The following is a 21,000-nucleotide window of genomic DNA, read 5'->3' as shown; positions in this document are numbered from 1 at the left end:
TGAGTTAATTTGTATGTTAAACTTTTAGTTTATCTGATTACTAAGGACGTGAACCAGACTGGTCAACTGATCTACGTAACGTGTAAGGGAGGATGCGCAGTACTACCAGTACTGGATATTCACTGAAAAGGCACATATAATGCTTCTGTCAAATAATCCACAGAGGTGACTTACTGTTAAATAATATTTAAAGAAAATCCGAAAGGCAGACACTTAAACTTGGTTGATATGAAGCAGCTAATTTAAGACAACTGGTAGGAAAGACATTTTCTTCCCACTCTGCAAACACGTTCACTTGCAAGATGTTAAAGGCACATTTCTTCTCATGGAGCAGCGTCAATTACAAAACTATTCCAAGCAGAACAGGCAGGTACGTGCCCGAAGTTAAAATCTTTAGTCTGCCTCTCACCTCTGGTCACTCACCCACACCACAAACGGGACAGTGCAGTCCCGTTATGGAGCACTGCCATGCCACGTATTAAAACTCTGAATTGTTTATAGCGCTGCTTCCATCGGGATAGATTTACAGTCAGTAGCACCAGGAGCACTTGTAGCATGGATATAAATACAAGAAAAGTGTTTTACAGGCTCCAGCTTTCTCTTGCTGCTGAGTTTGCAAAAAAGAGTTCTATTTTAAGGCAAATTGTTACACGTCAACCCTTTCCTTTAAACATGCAACATGACTGAATGCTAATTGCCATAATTGAGCCCCAAAATGCTCACTAACTTAATCCTGAAGCTGCCACTTCAGGAGTGGCTTTAGTTTGACGTATGCAAAACGAGGAGAGGGACTAATGCATGGCTCAATAAGGAGCTCAGCCAAAGGAAAGCAATTGCCTTCCCCATCCTATCTCCAGTATGTGGGGCGTGGTGGCAATTGAACACCATTTCAAGCAGCAGCAGCGCTGTCCCCCAGCTCCAGCATCGCTTACGAGCAAAACTATCACCCTCACTTGCCCAGCAGCACCCTGGGAAGCATTGGCACTGACCTACGAGTTTCCACCTTCATAAATGCCACATCATTAACCCAGCTGGCTATTCTGTAACCCCAGTTTCATGCCCTAAATGCGATAATCCCAAGCAGCACTTCACTGCACTTTAAGACCAAGCAACTGGCAGGCTGGAGACATTCTTCCCTCCTCCTCAACCTCCAGGGTCGAGCTAGGATTTACTTGCATCCCACCCTGACTTACGATAAGCCTAGCTGCTGGGTTCACACCAGTCAGGTCGCTGATACTGCTCCAGCCTCGCTGGCTGGGAACACGAATGTTCCCCGAGCGATGACTGCATCTCAAAGCACCTATTTACTGCACTCTAAGTTTGTAAGGAGAGCGTGGGGATGCCTAAGTTATGGGTTTTCAGATTACAAGCAGCTATCTTATGGTTGGAAGTAGCAAGGAATTTCAGAAACACATCGATACCTCTAAGTTGTCTAGCCTCCTCATACCCTATGGAAGCTACTTCAAATTACTGCCACCAGCCCAGAAGAATCCCAACTGAGATGCCAAAGAATACAGCTGATTTCTAAAGGGGCTCTAGGAAAGAAAAGATAGCAATTGATCTTGAGATAAAAACCCATATAATCACTGTTAATAATTAACAGGCATAATCAGAATGACTACTTGTTATTCGGATAAAATTGGCAAGCATCATTTTGTTATTGTTAAAGCAAACTTTTTGGTTTATTACATCCCCCCCTTTTTCTTCATTTTTCTTTTTTTAAATCATTGCTGAAGTCTGTGATAGGCTTACAAGGAAACAGTACTCTTGATGTGGACAGTTTTTTCCAACAGTGACTGAAACGATCATGTATAAAATGGGCCTAGCCCACTGAAACAGAACAACAGTAAATAAGGACTACAGTTTATTAATTTGCTTCAAACCTAGAGTGATAGTACTCTGCAAAATTACTAATCCTGAATTCTTGTTTACATTTCAGAAAAGGAGATGTGAAGTTTCACTGTAGATAAGGGAACAAAGTTTGGAAACGGTGTACACAACTCTCAACTTCACCGTTAAAAATATATCAACCAATATAAAAAAGTGTAACCAACTAAGTTTTTGACAACTTAAAACAGAACGTCTTCAGTTGTTCCACCTGTAGCATACAGTGGCTCAAACCCCAAGGGGTTTAAGACAAACTCTGACTGCTGGGATATTATCACAGAATATGTCATTAACTTCTAGTAAGTCACCAGCTGGGGAATCTTTCAACTAAGACCCCCTCTCCTCCCCCCAGAATCACCATTGCTTTCCTTTTAAAAAAGCTACAGTAAGGGAGAACAAGGACCAAAATTTGCTGTGCTGTTCTTCAAACACATAGATTTTCAGAAATATGCATTTTCCCTGGTAAGAAAAAAAAATACAGATGCTGTATATACTTTCCAGCATTCAGACAGTTCAGCACAGAAATTCACAGCATCTCCCTACTACAACCAAGCTGCTTCCGAGAGCCTGCTCAGTGGGCTGCTGCAAAGCTGGTATTTTCTTCTTTGACTTGCCTTTTGTTTTGACATTTAGCATCCCTGCACATCTACTAAATTACCACCTGAAGTGATTTATTAAGAGGAACAGCTAGCACCGAGAGCTGGTTATAGCAAGACAAGTTTTCCTAGGCTGCCTTGCCAACCAGATTCTATTAAAAATTGTACCAGGAAGGCTAGGTATACGAAATGCCAATACATTTTGTTCACAACATCTAAGCACATGGATATTTCTAGAGCCTTAAATACTTCTGGGCTTGATTCATTGGTGCTGTGCCCTGTGTGTGGCTGCAATTAAAACTGACAGCTTTGTATAAAAGCCAACAGTACCAGATCAGAACAGCAGAGATTTTACAGTTGCTTTGCAGTGGTTTGAAAGAACAAGAGTAAAGAAAAATGATTTTTGGTTTATCCAGTCTACTTTTACCTCATAAAACCTCTGAAGCTTTGAAAATTACATTGTTAAATTAGAGGAAAAAGGGGAAAACGATGTCAGACAACTAGCAAGCCGTGTTTCCATGAATGATTGACTTTCCCTTGTTTTGTACATGCTTTCACTATTAGGACTCTCTAATAATTTCAAAGGCAGTGCTTGCAAGATATTTGTGGTTTTACTCACTGATTTAAAGTAGACTTATAGCAGTAGCCAAGCTGGCTCAAAGCTTTTATTTGCAGCACAAGGGAAAACTCAACTTTTTCCACCCCAAAGAGGAGAAGCCAGGATTGCATTTCTTAAGACAGAAAAGAGCATGGCTAGGGAGAACGCTCCAGAGCCAGGTCTGAGCTTTTGCTGTTGTTAGGAGGCAAAAGACAACTGATGGGGCACTGAAAGAACTGGAAAAATGTTTTTAGCGTTCAGCAGGAGCTACCATCTTACAAAATCCTTTCCACTTGCAGAGCAATGGGAACAGCAGCAGCAGCTTCCAGCTCTTCCAGCTACTTACTTCCTGGGTAAGTAGCTTCCAAACTTATTTCCTGCCACCTGTGCTGGATGAAGATAAGGCTGGAGAACATCAGCAGTGGTAAAAAGAAGGTCAGAGACAAGGGGTAGGAGCTCACGAGGCACTGCAATACTGCCAGTTATCCTTCCTAATCACTCAGACCTTTGCTCCAGAAGTTCATGGATCTTCCAGTGCCTTCTTGGCAAGGTCAAAGCAGTGGAGTTAGAACAGACTATCAGTCACTGACAGAATAGAAACAGTTATTTAAAAAAAAAATAAATGAGGCTTATCTGTTTCATGCTACCTGTTTTGCTACTTCTTCAGATTTTCCTTATGCATATTCGCAGAAAACAGGAGAGTTTTTTTTGGTAAACCGAACTCCTTCACGCTTTCACATTTAGGCCCACGTTAGTGATGAAAATTTTAATAATTTATTAATGCTTTCAGCAAGACCTATCTGCTGTTCCTACAATTGCAGCACCAAGAGAATATTAAACAAAGAACATCACCCACTGTGTTATTTATAAATGCTTTTGAATCCCAGACAGAATTAGCTGTATGTACATGGACAAAAATAGTTAAGTATCTCCTGTACACTTTCTAATACTTAAAAAAGGAAAGTGATAAAAATTAAAGTAAAAATATTCATTAATTGTCTGTGCTCATCATCTGACTTCTGCTAAAATTCTACTTGATATTTGGAGATCTACACCAATATTCACAGAACATTTAATCCAGTATTCCTCTCCAGACTGTTCATAAACTCTTGGAAGCACTGCCTGCTTTGTTTGTAAAGCAGACCTGCTGGGTTCATTCATCTTCCATTATGCCAAATTTTTGTTTTTCTAGAAGAAAATTGGAATTATATAAAATACAACAGCCCACATAATTCATCTTGCATTTTTTGGTTCTTTTTCTAAGATGAAGGGATGTAGAAACGTGGTTGAAAACATTTCATTTGAACAGGACTATGCACAAATACAATCCGGAGGTACTCTGCAATTCAGTTACTACTGAAATTAAAATCACAGGCTTATATTTACTATGGAAACATTAATCTTCCAGCATACAGAAAGACTGCTGATTTCACGATTCTGGGACATGCACATTAAATCACTCAGACCACTAGTAGGGCTGCTGTCCATCCGTTTCTTATTCTTGATGAGCTGCAATGGACAGAACACCTGGAAGGTCACAGTTACTAGGAAAAGATGAGGTTTGAACAGAGAAGAGAGATGACAGAAATCTGGCTTAAATTGTTAAATCAGGGCTTTCTTTGCTTGAGAGAAAAACTCTGAAATGAATTTGCACACAGCGCTGTCCCTACCTAGAATGCTGCTGATGGGCAGCTCAGCAGCTCATTCTCTCACATGAGTAACTGATTGAAGGATTACAGCCTAGCCTCAGCAGGTAGGTGTAAAGCAACGCATTCTGAAAACTCCATTTTAGATCAAAAATAGTTTTCATAGAAAAGAAAAGCATGGAGTTTCATATGAAAGCTGGTCTGTTTCTAGCCAGCACACAGCTAACCGATTTCTGAAGCGTCACAGTCTGTCCATTCCTCCCCAAGAAAAGTTACTCTTTTTTTTAAACCAGTATCACTTTAGGAAAGTTCCTGCAGACCAGTGGTTACTTGGCTCCAAGGGCAGAGGAAGACCAGTAGAACCAGCAGACCTTACCTTTGCAATTCATTAAGCGCTCTACTTGTAGATGGGCTAGGGTTTAGCCTCAGGAAGTTCTGCTTTAAATTGAGATGAGTGAGGTCTTGGCTATAAAACAGGTTGGCAGGCAGTTGCTCCAGGCTGCAGCATGAAAGATCCACTGAGCTTATGCGCTGTGATGCAACCTGGAAGTCAAGAGGTACACATACGTTAATACTGTAATAAATCAAGAGCATTTCCTTCAGCCCTACTAGCATGAGATAAACTGTTTTTAACCACAGCACAAGTTGGTGTCAGCATATGCAGCTAAGTCAACCCTGTTTACACCACTTGTAGAAGTTAACCCACAATCTTGTTCCAACTCAGTGCTAAAACCAGGAGCACAGATAGCCCGCAGGGGGAAAGCGCAAAGGTTTGTCAAACTAATATGCAAAATGAATTCATTTTCATCTATGAAAGTTATGCGATACTCTGTGACCAGAAAAATAGGTAAGAGATTTGACATGAACTTCAGTTTAGTCCTTTGGTTAGCAAGTAACAGCAGCAAAAATGTAAGTGCACAAGTCCTCTATATCGTGGTATGGTTGGTCAGTATATCGAGGCAAAAGGTGAGCAGAGGTAAGGGGATAGCAGTCATCCACCTATCTCAGCATTACACGTCAGGAAAAAAACAAAAAATTCGTCACATTTACATCTTACTGGGAAAACAGTATCTGACCAGAAGCAAAGCACTGGGTGCTCTGTTCTTCTCACTGAATTAGAAAACTGGCCAAGGGTAACTGATAAAAATGTGGTAACAAAACTGAGATTTGGGAGCTTACCACTCCTCCAGAAAGGAGGAGACAGAAGTCTGCAGATGCCAAAGAAATCATACTACCTAGCACTACCAAAGGGCTAGCGTCATTCCACAGAGACCTACAGGTAGCAAATTCAAACCGAAACTCTGCACCTTACCAAATCTCCAAGATATGACTGAGTGAACTACAACCTGCCACTTTATTTATTTAAAAAAAAAAAAAAACAACAACACTGCCATTGAGAATTGTTACTTGTATTTTCTGTCCAATTCTATTAAGCAAACCCTTTCAAAGTCTTGGGAGTCACGGAGTTACCTCCATCAGGAAGTACAAAATGCAGTACAGTGAGGATGGTGGGCAAGGAGGAGCGATCAAGTGCTAGAAGAGTAAGACACGCTTTTAAAGCAGACCTGGCTTAGATCAAAGGAGAGAAAGCAAACAAGTTCACTGCCATCGTAGACTTGTGGGGCTGCACAACCAGTGCTCACGCAGTGACGTGTTCTGTAGGCTGCTCGCTGCAAGAGAAGCAATCATTTTTGCCACTGGCACTTTGATTGGCCTCGCATGCTATGATTCTGGAAGTACAAACACCACATCTAAGGGACAAGAAAGAAAAACAAACAAGAAATCCTCCAACAAAGCCCAGTGGCAGTTTGTAAGAGCCTCTGAACTCCAGTGAAGGAGATATCATCTAATATTCTGGGCAGAGATATAGCCTTTTCCATGAAGGACCCTGAACACAGAAACAGATCATTTTTTTTTGCTGGCATAAGTGAAGTAGCTTGCCACTGAAAGGAAGGCCAAGGACTTTTTTCTTCTTTTTTTTTTTTTTTTTTTCCTCTCTAATGCAAGCTACACAGACCTCAGGATAAGTGGGCTCTATTACAAACACGCGGCCATAAGCTTCAAGAGGAACAGACGGTGCCGTGTTTTTCTCTGATGTGACCGCTAACAATCCAGCCCTCCCACATCCATTAAAATGCTTCAATTTCTTTTACTCAATTAGCTCAGTCCTTTTGTCACCCTAGCTACTATTTTTCTTCCTCCTATAGTATTAGGCAGAAATTATTCACGGGCTATTCTCAGCCGTCATCTCGGAAAGTTAGGTGTTCGGTCTATTTACGGCGCCAGAACCTGCCCAGCAGGGCACGCTTCTCCTCACGCCGAAAACAACTGATGAAAAAGCACTGACACCCATTAGATGAAAAAGGAGAAGGTGTAATTTCAGGTGCAATGTTTACACGTCCTGTTGCTTCAACTGCTTGTTTGGAATGCAGCGGGAACAGTAATAAGCAACCCAGCAGTGCTCAGCAAGGCCTGTCGCTCGAAAATGTTTAACATACCCAAACTGGTATCTCCAAGTGAGCCAACAAACCCAAATTCTGCTGTGGTCTCCAAAAAAGAATGCAAGTTCTTTTGTTAAAGCCTTCCACCTCTGGGGGAAAAAAAGCTGGTACAAGTAATATTGTTTTTACAAGTTATAGCTCCTGTTTGTGTGTGTAGTTTTATTTTTGTTGGTTTTGTTTTTAAAAGCGATCAGCTTGTTATACAAAGGATCTCATTAATCATAAAACTGATACATACTCCACGATGGCTCAACCACAGGTAACTGTGAAAGTTAAATATGTTTTAAAAGGAGTTAGTTCTGAAATCGACTGTAATTTCATTGCAGTCTTTTTTGTTACTTAGGCAGTATGCTGGGAATTAACTGCTGAATCATTACAAGGAACAGTCGTATGAACAAATACAGTTATTCTCATAGGCACGGATAAAGTCTTTACCCTTCTCATTGCTCAGTACTGCTCTGTAACAAATTCCTAGAGAACAGAGGAAAGAGATGAAAAACAAAGAAGAGCGGCAAAGAAAAACAATGAAGGGATATTTCAATCTTGCTTTTCAACCGACTTAAATGCAGCCTGTGCACGCATTTGCTATCGTTTACTAAGAGCACATGTGTTTGTTTGCTATGGTTTATTGCAAAGCATTCTCCTACAACATAGTAGAGTGTATAATAAAGCACTGGGTTTCTTCAGCTCACTGTGGGGAATCACTGCAGAGAAACGCTGATAATAGGTAAGAAATCTCTGGCTAGAATACCCCTCGCAGTCAAAGAATAAAGAGCATCCTCAGGAAGGGACATTATCTGCAGCACGTAGGCTTTCTACTAGAAGAAAGAAAAACGAGACATTCCACTGTAAATAAATAAAGCAATTCAAAAATTGGGCTGAGTTCAACAGGCCTGTGCTCTAACAAAAATACTGGAGTCGGTGTGGTAGCAAGATGTGAGAGAAGTGCTTTCTGGATAGATGTGGAGCAAATGCCAAGCTCTCATTATGGTGTGTTAGGTGTTTTATTCTTAATTTTTTCCCGAAGAAAAGCGTAACTGCTTTATACACTTGATGTGTGTGTACACATACAGGCACAAAAATAACTAACACCAACACAAGAAGCACAGTTCATGGCTCCCCCAAGCAGGGTGAAGCCACTGTCCAGACCAATCCCTCCGGAATGTCTTCTAAACACATCCAAACCTGAATACATCCTTGACAGGAGCAAACATGTGGCTCTTCTCTGTTTCCTGAATCTGATTTTTAACCACTCTACAGTCAATCATTTCATTGAGAGTTCTCCCATTTTAATACTAGAGTAGCAGTAACGTGGTATGGCCAAGCGCAACCTCAGTTGTGCAGCCCTGCCCTACAGTCTTTAAAGTCCTTTTTTGGGTCTCCACGTGAGTCCAGCACACTGAAATAGTTACAAGTAAGTGCTATAAACCTATAGTACCTGTATGACAGGTATCTACACACTGCAGCTATCACAAAAACCTGCTGTCACGATTGTACGTGTTCTCCAGCAGCGCTGAGGTGCAGCTTTATTCTGCAAACACCACTGCAAGTAGTGATGCTGGAGAACTCTGCCCCCTGCACGTGTCCTGCTGCTGCCCATTTGAGGTCTGCACAAGTGGATAAGAACTGGGAGCCTCCCAGGTACAAAACCTAATTTTTAACCACCTTATTTGTGTCACAATGGTGCTTCCAAGTACGAACAACAATTCATGCATGCCAACAGTATCTTAAAGGAAAAAGGTTTCATCAAGGTATTTTTTTTTAAAAATGTGAGCTATTTTAGAATCGATGAAAATGTAGCATAGGTTTGCTGTGACTCTTTAGCAGCTGGCAATAAAAACACAGAAAAATATTTGTATTAACCAATTTTCTCGTTTCTTCTGGCTACACAGGGCTAAAAAACTGCTTTGCTTTGTCCAACAGAATAATACTACCTCTGTCACTGAGCTACGCAACACGTCTTATTACAGCCTTTGTTTTAAAGCCTTGGCTTTATTACAAAAATGATCTGTCGCTGACAATGGATGTCAGCAATGGCTGCAGCTGAACCCAGCTGTATGGACAAACACAAGCCTTGTTTACACAAGCCCATCTTTCTGGTGTGACCTGTGGTGCGAATTTAAACCGATGTAATTATGTCTTTTTCCTGTTTACCCTCAGCCCATTCCCTACAGCTCTATTCAGATAAGAAATTACTATTTAGGACTTCAGCAGAAGACAATTAAAATAACTAAACAGCCCACACTGTAAAGGCAGCCAAATTCTCAGTCTGTTTGAACTGAGCTGATGATGTTAAATTACACCTGCTATAGACATGCTAATACAGAAGCAGTATAATTCTTCTCCTCCAGGATTTGTTTTTAAACAGCTTGATAAGTGTCACATCCCACCAACACATGCACAAGGCTTAACTAAACAGTGGTACGTGCACTTGAAGTGTCTAAACTAGCCACTTAGAGCACACAAGTTCTCCTCAAAACCGACCTTGCTTCCAATCTTAATCCTACTCCCTGCTCAAGTGCCACAGCCCCACGGGTCCGACTGCACAGCGAGGGAACAGATCCGTGCCCTGCTGCACCCTCAAGAGCCAAGGGAGCACGCAGACTGGTGAACAAACTGATGCCAAAAACCTTAACGAGGAAGGGGGGGAGAATAAAAAGGTTTCCTGTTGCTTCCAGGCCTTATACTTCCATTTTTAAAAGACTACTTTGAAAATCGAGGCAGTCCAAAGGGTGAGAAGATCACAGCTTCTCTTGCCCTCTCCTTTCTGTTTTCTTTCAGACATCAAACTAGATGCGTATCGACTCAAGCTAAGGGACTTGGAAAGAGAAAACAGAGCTCAGCAGAAGCCTGAGAACCCCTCAGTCATTCACAGGGCCAATAGGTGATGGCATGGCTAAGAGCAGTAGCTGCTTCCCGAGATCTACAGCCCGAAATCTCTGAACTCCTCATGCTGACGAGACTCAGGGACACAAACGTTGCTCTGCTCATCCCTGCTCTCCTCTCCCTACCTCTAAATAAAGATGCAGGCAGCATGCAGAAACAGCTTGCTTTGACTTTTGGATGTTACACACAGCCGCAGGAACTCAAATGAAGGCAGTAGTAACAAGCCTGAGTGTGTGTGGAAGCAGAAGCTGCATTCCTTTATCCTGCAGGATACAGGCCCAGAAAAAAAATAAAAATCTTAGATGTGGAAGTCAATGACCCTGGTTAAGTATCAAAATCTTAAAGTGAGAATTTGTCAGAAAGATGACATTAGCCACCTGTCATTTCAGTATGTTTGGAAGCGTCTGAAGTCATTTATTCCAGAGCAGGAGTGGTTTTTTGCTCCCTCACGAGGAAAACTGCTCTTCTTCGAGAGACCCTAATGCTGCACAGGCAGCAATATCGACACCACTGCCTTGGTGGTAAGTCACCCCAAGATGTTCACGCCGATAAGACCCCTGCAAGGACAAGGCTTAAGATGCAACTTGCAGTTAAGGGACAGTAATTAGCTGTAGCATTAAGCTTCTTATAATTCAGGCATGTGAATCTCCATTTGGTGGAGCATGGAGCAAGGACTATTAACATCCTTAAAACGGCTTGTCTCAAAGCAATCTGTTACTCATCAGAAATGTTGAAAAAAACAACAAACAGGTCATTCTCTCAAAAACTGAGAAATACCTCCTTTTCTCCACATAACTTGTGCTAGATTAAAGTTTTAGCTATACAAACAGCTGTACAGACAGTAAGCAGGTTTTGCGATGAGCAGCTCTCCAGCAAAGGTTTTCTTCCACTGTTTGCTTCAGATTTCAGACTCTCCAGTGGGACCATCAGCACTTACCACAGGTCTTCACTTGCCTGCATCTCCCCTGTCCCACAAGGACAGGGCTTTTTTGTTTGCCTTTGGTGGTTTGCTGTTGGGTTTTGTTTAAGTGTGCCATTATGCTAGGCCGCCATTTTCTGACGTAGGTTCTCCTACATAGCTGCAAACGCTATCATATGGATTAATTCCACAATAAGATAAACTGTTCTCGTGCCATTGTTTCATGGCAAGTTTTCAAGGCCTTCTGACCCTAGTATTTTGTAATACAAACAAAGAATATAGCTCTATCTGGCCCGGGGCCTAAAACTCGTCTGCAGCACTCATTCCCTCTTCTCTGCGGAGACCTTCCTCCTTCTCCCTGAGCTATGTAAGCCACCCAAAGAGACCAAACATCCTTAAAATTAGTTTTTGCTGGTAATGCCTCTCCTTTCTTCCCCCTCCCTGCTAGACTTTGGTTGGAAAGGCTCTCAGTGCTCATTCAATTTCAAGACCAACTGAGTTATCACCTGGTATGTAAGGAAGCATTGTGCAGGATGCCAGTCCCTGCAGCCTCCCCCAGCCTCATGGGATCGGCTCAGCACAGACATTTTGCTCTTAATGAAGCTCCAGGGAACTAAGTTACATTCCCCTGCTCACTCCCACCTCCTACCACAAGAGGCTACTGAAAATAATTTGGGATCATCCTGAAATGAACATACCTTTAACGGTAGCAACTGCAACACCTGGTGGAGCTGCTAGCAGCTGTAAGCCATGGTTAAACTTCCCTGCATTTATGCAGGAACTGCACAAATTCAGCTTCAATATCAGAACCTGATTTAGAGGCTTCAAAGGACATTACTTGAATGATATTTCCATATGTGTGGGTGAAACCTAGTTTTCCATTCTCACTCGTGGCTGCAAAACTTCAATAGCTACCCTTAACGGCAGGCAACAAGTCCAAAACAAGGACCACAGACTCTGAATTTCAGCACGAAAAAGAAAAAGTGAAGCTACAACTTGACTAGAACTGAAGTGAAGAGAAAACCTTGGTCACTAGTTACACTGCTTTGGAGTCAGCTGAATAACTTTAATGCGGACAACTATCCAGCAGAGACAGAGTACAAAGCTTCCCCCCTGAATTATTAGAGGAGATGCTACAATGAACAGAAGTTACCTTCCAAAACACAACTGACCTCTAACAACAGAAGGCACAAAAGGATAGGTTTTGCAGGGAAAGAGGAAGAGGAATACTTTCAAGCGTTATACTCAAAAGAGAAACCAAACTGGCCTCAAGTTTGCATTGCCTCATCTGCTTTCAGGCTTGAGTTGACCAGAAGCCACCTAGAGCAAGAACACCCAGAATATCACTGCAAAGCAAAGGTCACAAATATTGAAGATTTCACACATACACAAAAAAAAGGAAGTCAAATTCCACACAGAAACCAGAGGTTTGTTTATGATAGAGTAGCTGTAATCACTGCTAAAAGGAAGCTGTGGTTTTATTTTTAGGGATCTATTTTTAGAGAAGGCATTATCTCAATATTGTCATTTTATGGTATTACAGGGGAAAAAATGGTTTCCTTCTTGCAAACAGAGTCATTACATTTCCTACAAGTAGGGAACAACAAAATGAAACAACAAAACCCACTACCCACAGCAAAAAATGAGAAAAAACTCTGATGTGAATAAAAAAATCCCTAAATTGAATGAACAGTTACAAACATGTTACTAATGCTACTTAGTCTAACAAATTTGAAGAAACCTAGACAGTTGTTCTTAAAACAAGCCTTCTGCAGAGCCTTGGATTTTGATGAAAGGCTATTTCCAGCCTGGGTCACTGATGAGGGCATTATGCTACGCTCAGTCTTAGGTCACAGGGGTAGAAAGACTTGTTTTCAAGCCTCCAAGCACTTCTAGCATCAGAAGCCAGCTACAGCAGTCACCCTTTCAGTGACTAGCCCATCCCTCAGCTCTAACCCATCCCCAGCATGCACGTGAACATAGTAACCCCGGATCATGATGGTATACTCAAACACATGGAGCAAGAGAAAGTTATTAAAAAAAAAAAAAGTCAGAAAGGAGTAACAAAAATAGTGTTTGTTGCATACAACAGTTCTCTGTAGAGTTTCCCATATATATACACACATCTATATTTAGACGCGTATATTCAGAGCTGTTTCTGAACAGTGTTAGAAATGCCTGTCCTTAATACCTCCAGAGAAAATTGAGGTTTGGTAATAAAAATCCCTCCAATGATGGATTTTGTAAGGATGGTACAGCTCATTAGAGTATCCAGGAACATATGGAACAGGTCATTCACAGTGGGCAAGCCAGAGAAGGTACAACTTCGGGCTAATTTAAACATGAGACTACTGGCTTCAAGTCTGTATGGGCTGAAGGCCATATGTTGTATTAAAAAGCTCTGCAAAGTATGTTTTCCACCCTAAAGCTGGAATCTACACTTCAGTCTTTCTGCTGGTTGACGATGCCTACACGAACAAATCATCTGTTAGTATCTGTCAGTATCTGAAATAAAGATGGTGCTATGTGCACAAGCAGATGTTGGTTATTAAATATCACTAATTAACGAGCAGAATCCCCTGCACTGGAGGAAAAAGCAGTCCCACAACTGACTACCTTCCACTACTCCAAAGGTGGATGAAGGTACATCTCTCAGTAGCACTCAATTGCTGCTCACTGCATTTCCTCAGCACCATGCCTGTAAAACACTCGCACAAGCCAATCATTTTGATCTCCTATTTTGGAAATACATTTGCAGAACTGCAGCCAGGCTCAGAGTTATTCTTTATGGTCTATAGAATTTCTCGTTTATGTAATATTGTCTACAGCACCAAGATTGTATGTAGTCAGAACTCAAACCATTTTTCCTCAGCGGAAATAAAATCGTATTACTGGAGTAATAGATCAGTTTTGCCTTCTTCGCATAGCTCAGACTTGCACTGAAGAACGTACTCTCCTATCATGAAGCTGTTGCACTGAAAAAATACCTAGAATAATGAGCAAGGCAGCTGGTCAGAGCAGGACAACTTTAGAGATAAAAATGATAAAAGTTCATTCTGTACTACTATTCCAGATAAGTTCCAACAACAAGTTCAAGAAAGATGGATACAACTGCTACAGGGGCTCCTTCACTACTTATTTGTATAGGATAAATTGTAATTTGTTTGCTTTCTGCCCGTTTCACAGCACAAACGAATTTATGAACAGTGTGTTCTGCACTGACATGAAAAAAAAAAAAGAGACCAATATGGCAGCGTGCCCTTCTCCCTTGAATTTGCTATTCTTAGAACTTTTTAAACATGGCGTACACTGACATCATCATTTACTCTATCCTTTTTAACAGCAGGCTTTGATCATCTGGGACAGCACAGACATTTCCACTGCAGACTCGAAGACAAAGGTGACTGAAACAGAGAAGGGAAAACACAAAGGCACAGAGGAGAAAACTCATAAATTTGAATCTTTATTAATCAAGGATCGCTTTGGACATTCATAATTTTTTTAACAGCCTTTTTTTTTTTTTGTGTGTGTGTGTAGGTACAAATCTGCCCTGGCATCTAAGCCACACACAGCAGCTTATTCTCCACTAAATACATGGTCACTACAGCAGCTGTTTTACAATTCTGCCTGAGAAGAGCTCAGTAAAGGACCAGTAAAGTGGCGTGTGCCTGTACATCTTGATCTACCTGTATTTCATCTGGCCTTGCATAGGCAGCTTACGTGAAGCAGTCGTGCATTATTTAGTCCTCGTCTCTCATCACCTCTCCTCCTCTACTTGCCCCACCGAGCAGAGCACTACAGCAGGAAATAATTGTTGCAAGAAGCTGTCAACGCGCTTCCTGGTCTCCCAGAGCTGAGGTGGGGTTAGTTCTGCACAGTCAGCTAACCCATCTCGATGTGCACAGGGGTGCTCACTGTTTCCAGGAAAAGAAAATCCTGTACTACGTCTCCACTTAAGCTATGCAATACCACATTTCTGAGACAGATGTTGATGTCCCCTTTTAATTGTATGCCTTGGAACGTGGAGGACTGATAATCCTTTTTCCACTAGCTATACAACCCATGTCATTAGTCATGTAGTAGTCAACTCTTACACAGCAATTTCACATATTGAAAAACTTTAAACTTCGTGTCCAACAGCAGGAGCACGTCACCACACCACAAATACAAGCCTTGTGACAGCAAGTTCCACCATTCAATTACACTTCACCCAGGAAAAAGCTTTCTTCTACTACAATAAGGGTGTAGATTCTTTCTTTTGTTCCATCATCCACCTTCAACAATTTTGGAAGTAGCAAATGAGGAAAGCCCTCATCATGTATTCTTCACTGTTAATGCACATTCTTCTTTTGTCCTTCTGCAGTTTACATTCAAGTAGTAAACAGTGGCAGATCAGAATCACTCTGCAAGTAATTGTGCGAGTTCCAGCACCATCATGCCAACTTTATGCAGAAAAAGAAGTTCTTTAAAGCCATGAAGACGTCCCTTTCTTCCCCTCCACTCCCCCCTGCGGTTGCATAAGCTCATTTTTCAACATTTGGCAACAGAATGAACATATTAGATCACAAAGGACCAAATTTGTTGTTGTTGTTTTCCTTTTGAGCTTCCTTAATTAGCACTCCAGTATTTGGAAATTAAAAGGAAAGAAAATGCACTGTGGTACAGAAAACTATCAATATTAACGAACAAGCCACATCTCCAGCTTTTAAAAATATTCCGTTTGAGGATAAATCAGCATATCTAAAAGTGACCTATTTGGAGTAAGTATGCCACCAAGTTCGATATTTAGGTCATTATTTGTGCAATAGTTTTAGTCAGTCCTGAAAACAAGAGTTCTGTTCACCTCAAGACAAGTACTCATATAAGAACCTAGCAAAAAAGCTATTCACAAGCCCCATCCAAAAATCTACTGGGGCAATCCATCAGATATATCTTTGCTAAGACTTATTTGACTGTTAGAATGAATCAGACTATACACGAGTGATGTTCATTTCTAATTAAACTAAGCCCAAGTCTCTGCAAACACAAATTCAGATCTTTTCTAGCATACATTTATTTATTGTAGAAGTGATGTGTTAAGAATTGTCTCATTCTGGAACACTCCTAAAAAATCAACACTGCCAATATTCTGTGGGGAGAAAGACTGCAGAGCAAGCATTCTTTGCAAAATCTCCTTTTAAGATTAAGCTTGTTATTTAAAAGTCGAAATAACATCATCTGACTCTTTTGAGGTATATAAAATACACTTTTTTTCATAGTTAAAAATTGAATCGAGAAGTTTTAATGAAACATTTTACCCATTATTGCCTTCTGTATTAAAATTCATATCAAAGCTTTAATTACACTTGTATCAGAAACCTCAGCTTTCAGCAGCATGTGTCAATCAGGAGCATGAAAGACTGCAGAAAAAGCTATCAATGAGCGTAACTAAGTTAACATCAGTGCCAGTTTCAAGACAAATGCCACTAAATATCAACTATGTTTAAAATATGCTCGTAGATATGATTCATAGAAGTGCAAGTGTTGCATACAGAACCACAACTAACCAAGAACCCATATCATGTAACCAAGCCAACTAGAAACTGGAAGTTGGGGAAGCACCCATTTCCATTCCCAAGTTTACTGCCCTTTAGACATACAACACTTTACACAGTGTTTTCTTGCTTAGAAAGAACATTTCAATTTCGCTGAACTCAAGTAGCTTCCCATTCACCACACTCAAAGCAGACTAGCTTATATAAATGTCTTCCCCCCCCACCCCCGCATGAGAACTCTAGCTTGCCTCAATTACAGAACTGAAAATGAGCCTTCCTCATTTGTACATGAAAATCAGGAATGATTTACCTTAAAACCAAAAATTCAGACATGGACAGATAGCATCAGCTGCAAGAAGTGTGAGTTACTTTGCAGCATTAGTAGTTTCTCTGTTTCTATTCTTTAGAAACTGTTACAGCACAGTGCTTCCCACACAACTGCCTTGCATACAATCATGCTCATGTCTGTCTTTCAGTCTAAGGATAGAAAACCCAAACATTTAAAAAAGCAACTTGAAGTGGCAACATACAGTCTCAAAATCCACCAATCTCACTTTTTGGGGTTGGAGGAGGGGTGAGCTGGGGACAATTAAGCCTCATTTTTTCCTTGCAGCATGTCTTACCAACAAGTAGTGCAAGTTTCCTCAGTTCTGAGGGTCTAAAAAGACACTTTAAACTATGTCTTTCCTTTCTACTCTTACATAAGAAAAACAGGAGGATCTCATGAGTGCATGGGGATATGTTCTCATGCTGGCTACCTTCCCAATGCTGTTAGTCATTTGGGTGAACCAGAGAGAAAGAGAGAAGCACAGCATGGCACAGAATAAGCTTATGCTGCCAGTAATTCAGAGGGACTTTCTGGCCATTTATCTCTACTTCTGAAGTTCATTGTTTTACACTGTTTTTCTCACTCATTAGATTTGCCTTTCATTTATCTAATGTCAAAGCCTCTGGAGATGAAAGGACACTACTCTCCCAGGCAGAGCCACAAAGCTGCAAGAACTCAAGAATCTGGCAGACCATACCTCAGTGGCTCATAAAACACACACTGGGGATTTTTACCTTGAGCCTTAACAGACCCGAGTAGGGATGCCAAAACTGAGTCTTTAAGAAGAATTTAAAACTTAGTAGAGAAAACACAAAGGACATTTTAAATGATGCATGTGTTGGGAGGTGCAGTAGTTATCGCTCAAAGGAAGTCTGACATAATAACCAAACCTCTTAAAAAATAAAATAAAAAACATGCAACCCAGCTGTACCGGTGGCAGTAGGCTGGATAATGCATTATTGCGAACTAAAAGAGACAGAACAGCTCTAGTGTGCCATAAATATCTTTGAGTAGTACTATATAAAAACAAGTCGCTTTAACGTAGCAAAGAACATGAACAGCCCTGTCAAGTAGAAACTAATGGACAGTTTAGGCACCAGAGTGCTGACAACACAACAGAAGAACTTGTGTGGTAAAAATCAAAAATCAGTCGGTCAAGATACACGAATTACTTAAGGGAGGATTTATCCAGAAGTGGCAGGGATTAAGAGATAAACCAGATAACTGCAAAAACAGCCTTTCAACAACATATAAGAGAACTGAAAAGTCAGATGAAATAATGCAGGACGTAAATTCCAGTAAAAAGGTGCTCGAAACATGGTATGAAGCTTACTAATTAATCCCTTCCTAAACTGAAATTTATAATAGCTGACATGCTTGCTTATAAAAACAAATAATTATACAACTAAAGAGTGATTCAGCAACATTTACCAAGTAAGGAAACAACCCCTTAATTCTAGCAACATAGGCTTTGGGTTCTGTGTAGGGAGCTAATTAAAAAAGATCTGACACAATTTTAGGTTTTAACAACACAGCCTTTTAAATTCTAATTTTGACAGTTATATTTGTCACCAGTTCTGTTCTAATGATCTCACTCCATCCATCCAGCTGGATTAAGATGACAAAAGGGAGAAGGTTTAACACAGAACTTTGCTTACACAACCTCAGAACACAGAAGCTTCAGTATAAATGAAAAAAATCACCTCGCTATTGTCTGTTATCAAGAACTCCCAAATTGAGCCTCTTTGTGCACTACTAACAGCAGCAGCATTAGTTCCTAATAATGTGAACCCGGAAGAGGGACTATGTTGTGGCACAGAGGACAGAACTGGGGGTAACACTGCCAACATCCCATTCAGGAATTAATATTCTTCTTACCTTTGATGCTTGTCGAAGCCATCGCAAGTATTCAGTGAAGTTATCAAAACAAATGTAGTAGGTCTGGCTTTGAGGTCCAGAGGAGCTAAATGCTAAACAGTGCTGGTGCTTTTTCACTTCTTCCACCTACAATAAAGGCATAAAAACTGTTAGCAAAAAAAGAATCTAGAACCTCTCTACAGACGTCCTCAGGGAAAAGATAAAATGTGTCTAAGAGGAGCTCTTCAAGTAGAATTGTACTAACTCCCTCTAGTACTCAGCTAGGTCTTGACTGCCAGACATCCATGAAACCTACACAAGCAAGACGTAAGAACAACAAGAACCCTTAAAAGCTTGCTCATCTCCATTTTCCAGAATAAACTTCTAAAGATAAGAACACGTCTGACAAAAGTTCCTAGCCACATGACTTAATCTCATGTCATACAAACAAAAGGTATGCAAAAACTGGAGGTGCTGCAGTCAGATAAATCTGGCAACAATTCAAGTTTGAACGGAAAGTTGATGGTGATATTGAAATAAAGTAAGTTGCTGCTATTTTCAGTATTTAAGGTTTCTCTGGGGGTTGTTTCCTTGTAACTTCATTTTTTTTCCCCAGGTATTTACAACCTTCTTCTGGGTAGCTATCTTCAGCATGCAAGATATAAAGAATCCATCAAAGGAAAACACCAGGAACAACTACATTTTAAAAGACTGAGCACCATAAAAGGTTTCCTAGGGAAACACATCTCGGGCTGTCTTTAATACAACCTAAAGGAGCACAATTTATACTCGTTATTAAAAACAGGCTTAACAAAATGCTTTTCTTACACCCCAATTAATTCTTTGGCATTTCTCAACTTGCTAAAAACACCCCAGAATACATCATTCTGATACCATACACGCGCAGTCCCACACAACTTATGGTCTCAATGTCTCAGCACTGCATTCTGGAAAGCCTTTCAAACCAGGAAGTGCAGTGTATTTATGGGGTTGAGGAAGAATATTTTTTGAGTGATGATTTAAAAAAACACTTAATTCTGTGCCAAGCATCCTCCACCCAAGCTTTGTCAGCAGAAGCCCTTAGTACATTTTTTTCTCAGCTTGGTTCTCCTTTTCTTTTAAAATTTGCTGTCAAATTTCAGCTTAACAGCCTTCATGCCAATGTGAGGCGTTTCTGTGAAAAATAGCTTATAAATTTTAAGTAAAGCAATTTTAAAAAAGTTTTTTTTTTTTTTTTTTTTTTTTAATTAAGTAAAATCTTGTTCCTCATAAGGAGAAAGTTAACAGGGACCCTCTCAAGTGTGCTGCAGCCAGGAATACAATTCACCATCAGAGTTCACACACTACTACTAAAAGAGAGGAAAGTGTCTATCCTGGACGTGCTAAAGTAGAGAGTCAAAGAATCGTTAAAGCGTATAGGAAAAAACTCCTAGAAATTACTACTTTCCACACTACTAGTGCAGAATATTAATGCATCAACTCCAGTCTGCATATATTACCAAGCTTTTTCCTCTCCTAATAATTCTTAAGAATCAAACTTATCAGCATGCAGAGTAAAACAGCAGTATTTCAGGTGTAAATTCATCCCCAGACTAATGGTTCACTTCCCATTACCTTGGCTAATCAAGCCAGTAATAGTGTTCTGAAACACTATTTAGGCTGAAATAGTAATGGTGTAAATCTTACTGTCTTATTAAAGTTCCACAGACCAATGAGCAGTTGAGGATGGAAGGGACTGCTGGAGGCCATTTGGTCCAAAACCCCTGCACAAGCAAGGCCACCTAGAGCCAGTGTGGACCACATCCACACGGTTTTTGAAGTGAAAATTTCACCAAGTGGAAAAAAAAAGTTGCCTTGTGTTCTGACACAATTTCTTCTGTTTCAGAATTCGTCAGAAAAATATCTAGTTTCAGCTTTTTGCAATTAGAAACGTTTCTTGCTGTTAGCTTACATTAGATCACTACTACTCTTACAGTCCCCTTCCAACCAAAACAAGAACACACCACAAACAAGAACAATCCACCAAACAAATAAAATATCAAACCAAGCTGATATTCAAAGTAAGACCATCCCCTTACTGTTTACTTTTGAGAACAGAGTAACAAAGCATGGATAAAAACTGGATGAAGAGGCATGGTACGTTTCATACACAATACAGATGTGTGTATCCTTTGATTGTGTGCCATTATGCATATAAAATGCTAATTATGAATATAAAACACTGAACACAAAAGGAAACTGAATGTGT

The 21,000-nt window shown here is 40.5% G+C and overlaps 1 protein-coding gene across 1 annotated transcript in view; it reads right to left on the bottom strand.

Moving 5' to 3' along the window:
* Positions 1 to 21,000, bottom strand: part of PHLPP1 (PH domain and leucine rich repeat protein phosphatase 1) — a gene marked incomplete at its 5' end in the record, with an annotated part of 128,678 nt that overhangs the window by 37,781 nt on the left and 69,897 nt on the right. The window contains 2 exons of the mRNA XM_032182045.1: positions 5,104 to 5,270; positions 18,774 to 18,899. Of these exons, the coding sequence (XP_032037936.1) occupies positions 5,104 to 5,270; positions 18,774 to 18,899 (293 nt within the window). The remainder of the gene's footprint in view (positions 1 to 5,103; positions 5,271 to 18,773; positions 18,900 to 21,000) is intronic.

This window comes from Aythya fuligula, chromosome 2 (genome assembly GCF_009819795.1).
Source record: "Aythya fuligula isolate bAytFul2 chromosome 2, bAytFul2.pri, whole genome shotgun sequence".
Taxonomy (NCBI): domain Eukaryota; kingdom Metazoa; phylum Chordata; class Aves; order Anseriformes; family Anatidae; genus Aythya; species Aythya fuligula.
The sequence above is the reverse complement of the archived record's forward strand: the minus strand, read 5'-3'. Positions and strand labels throughout refer to the sequence as shown.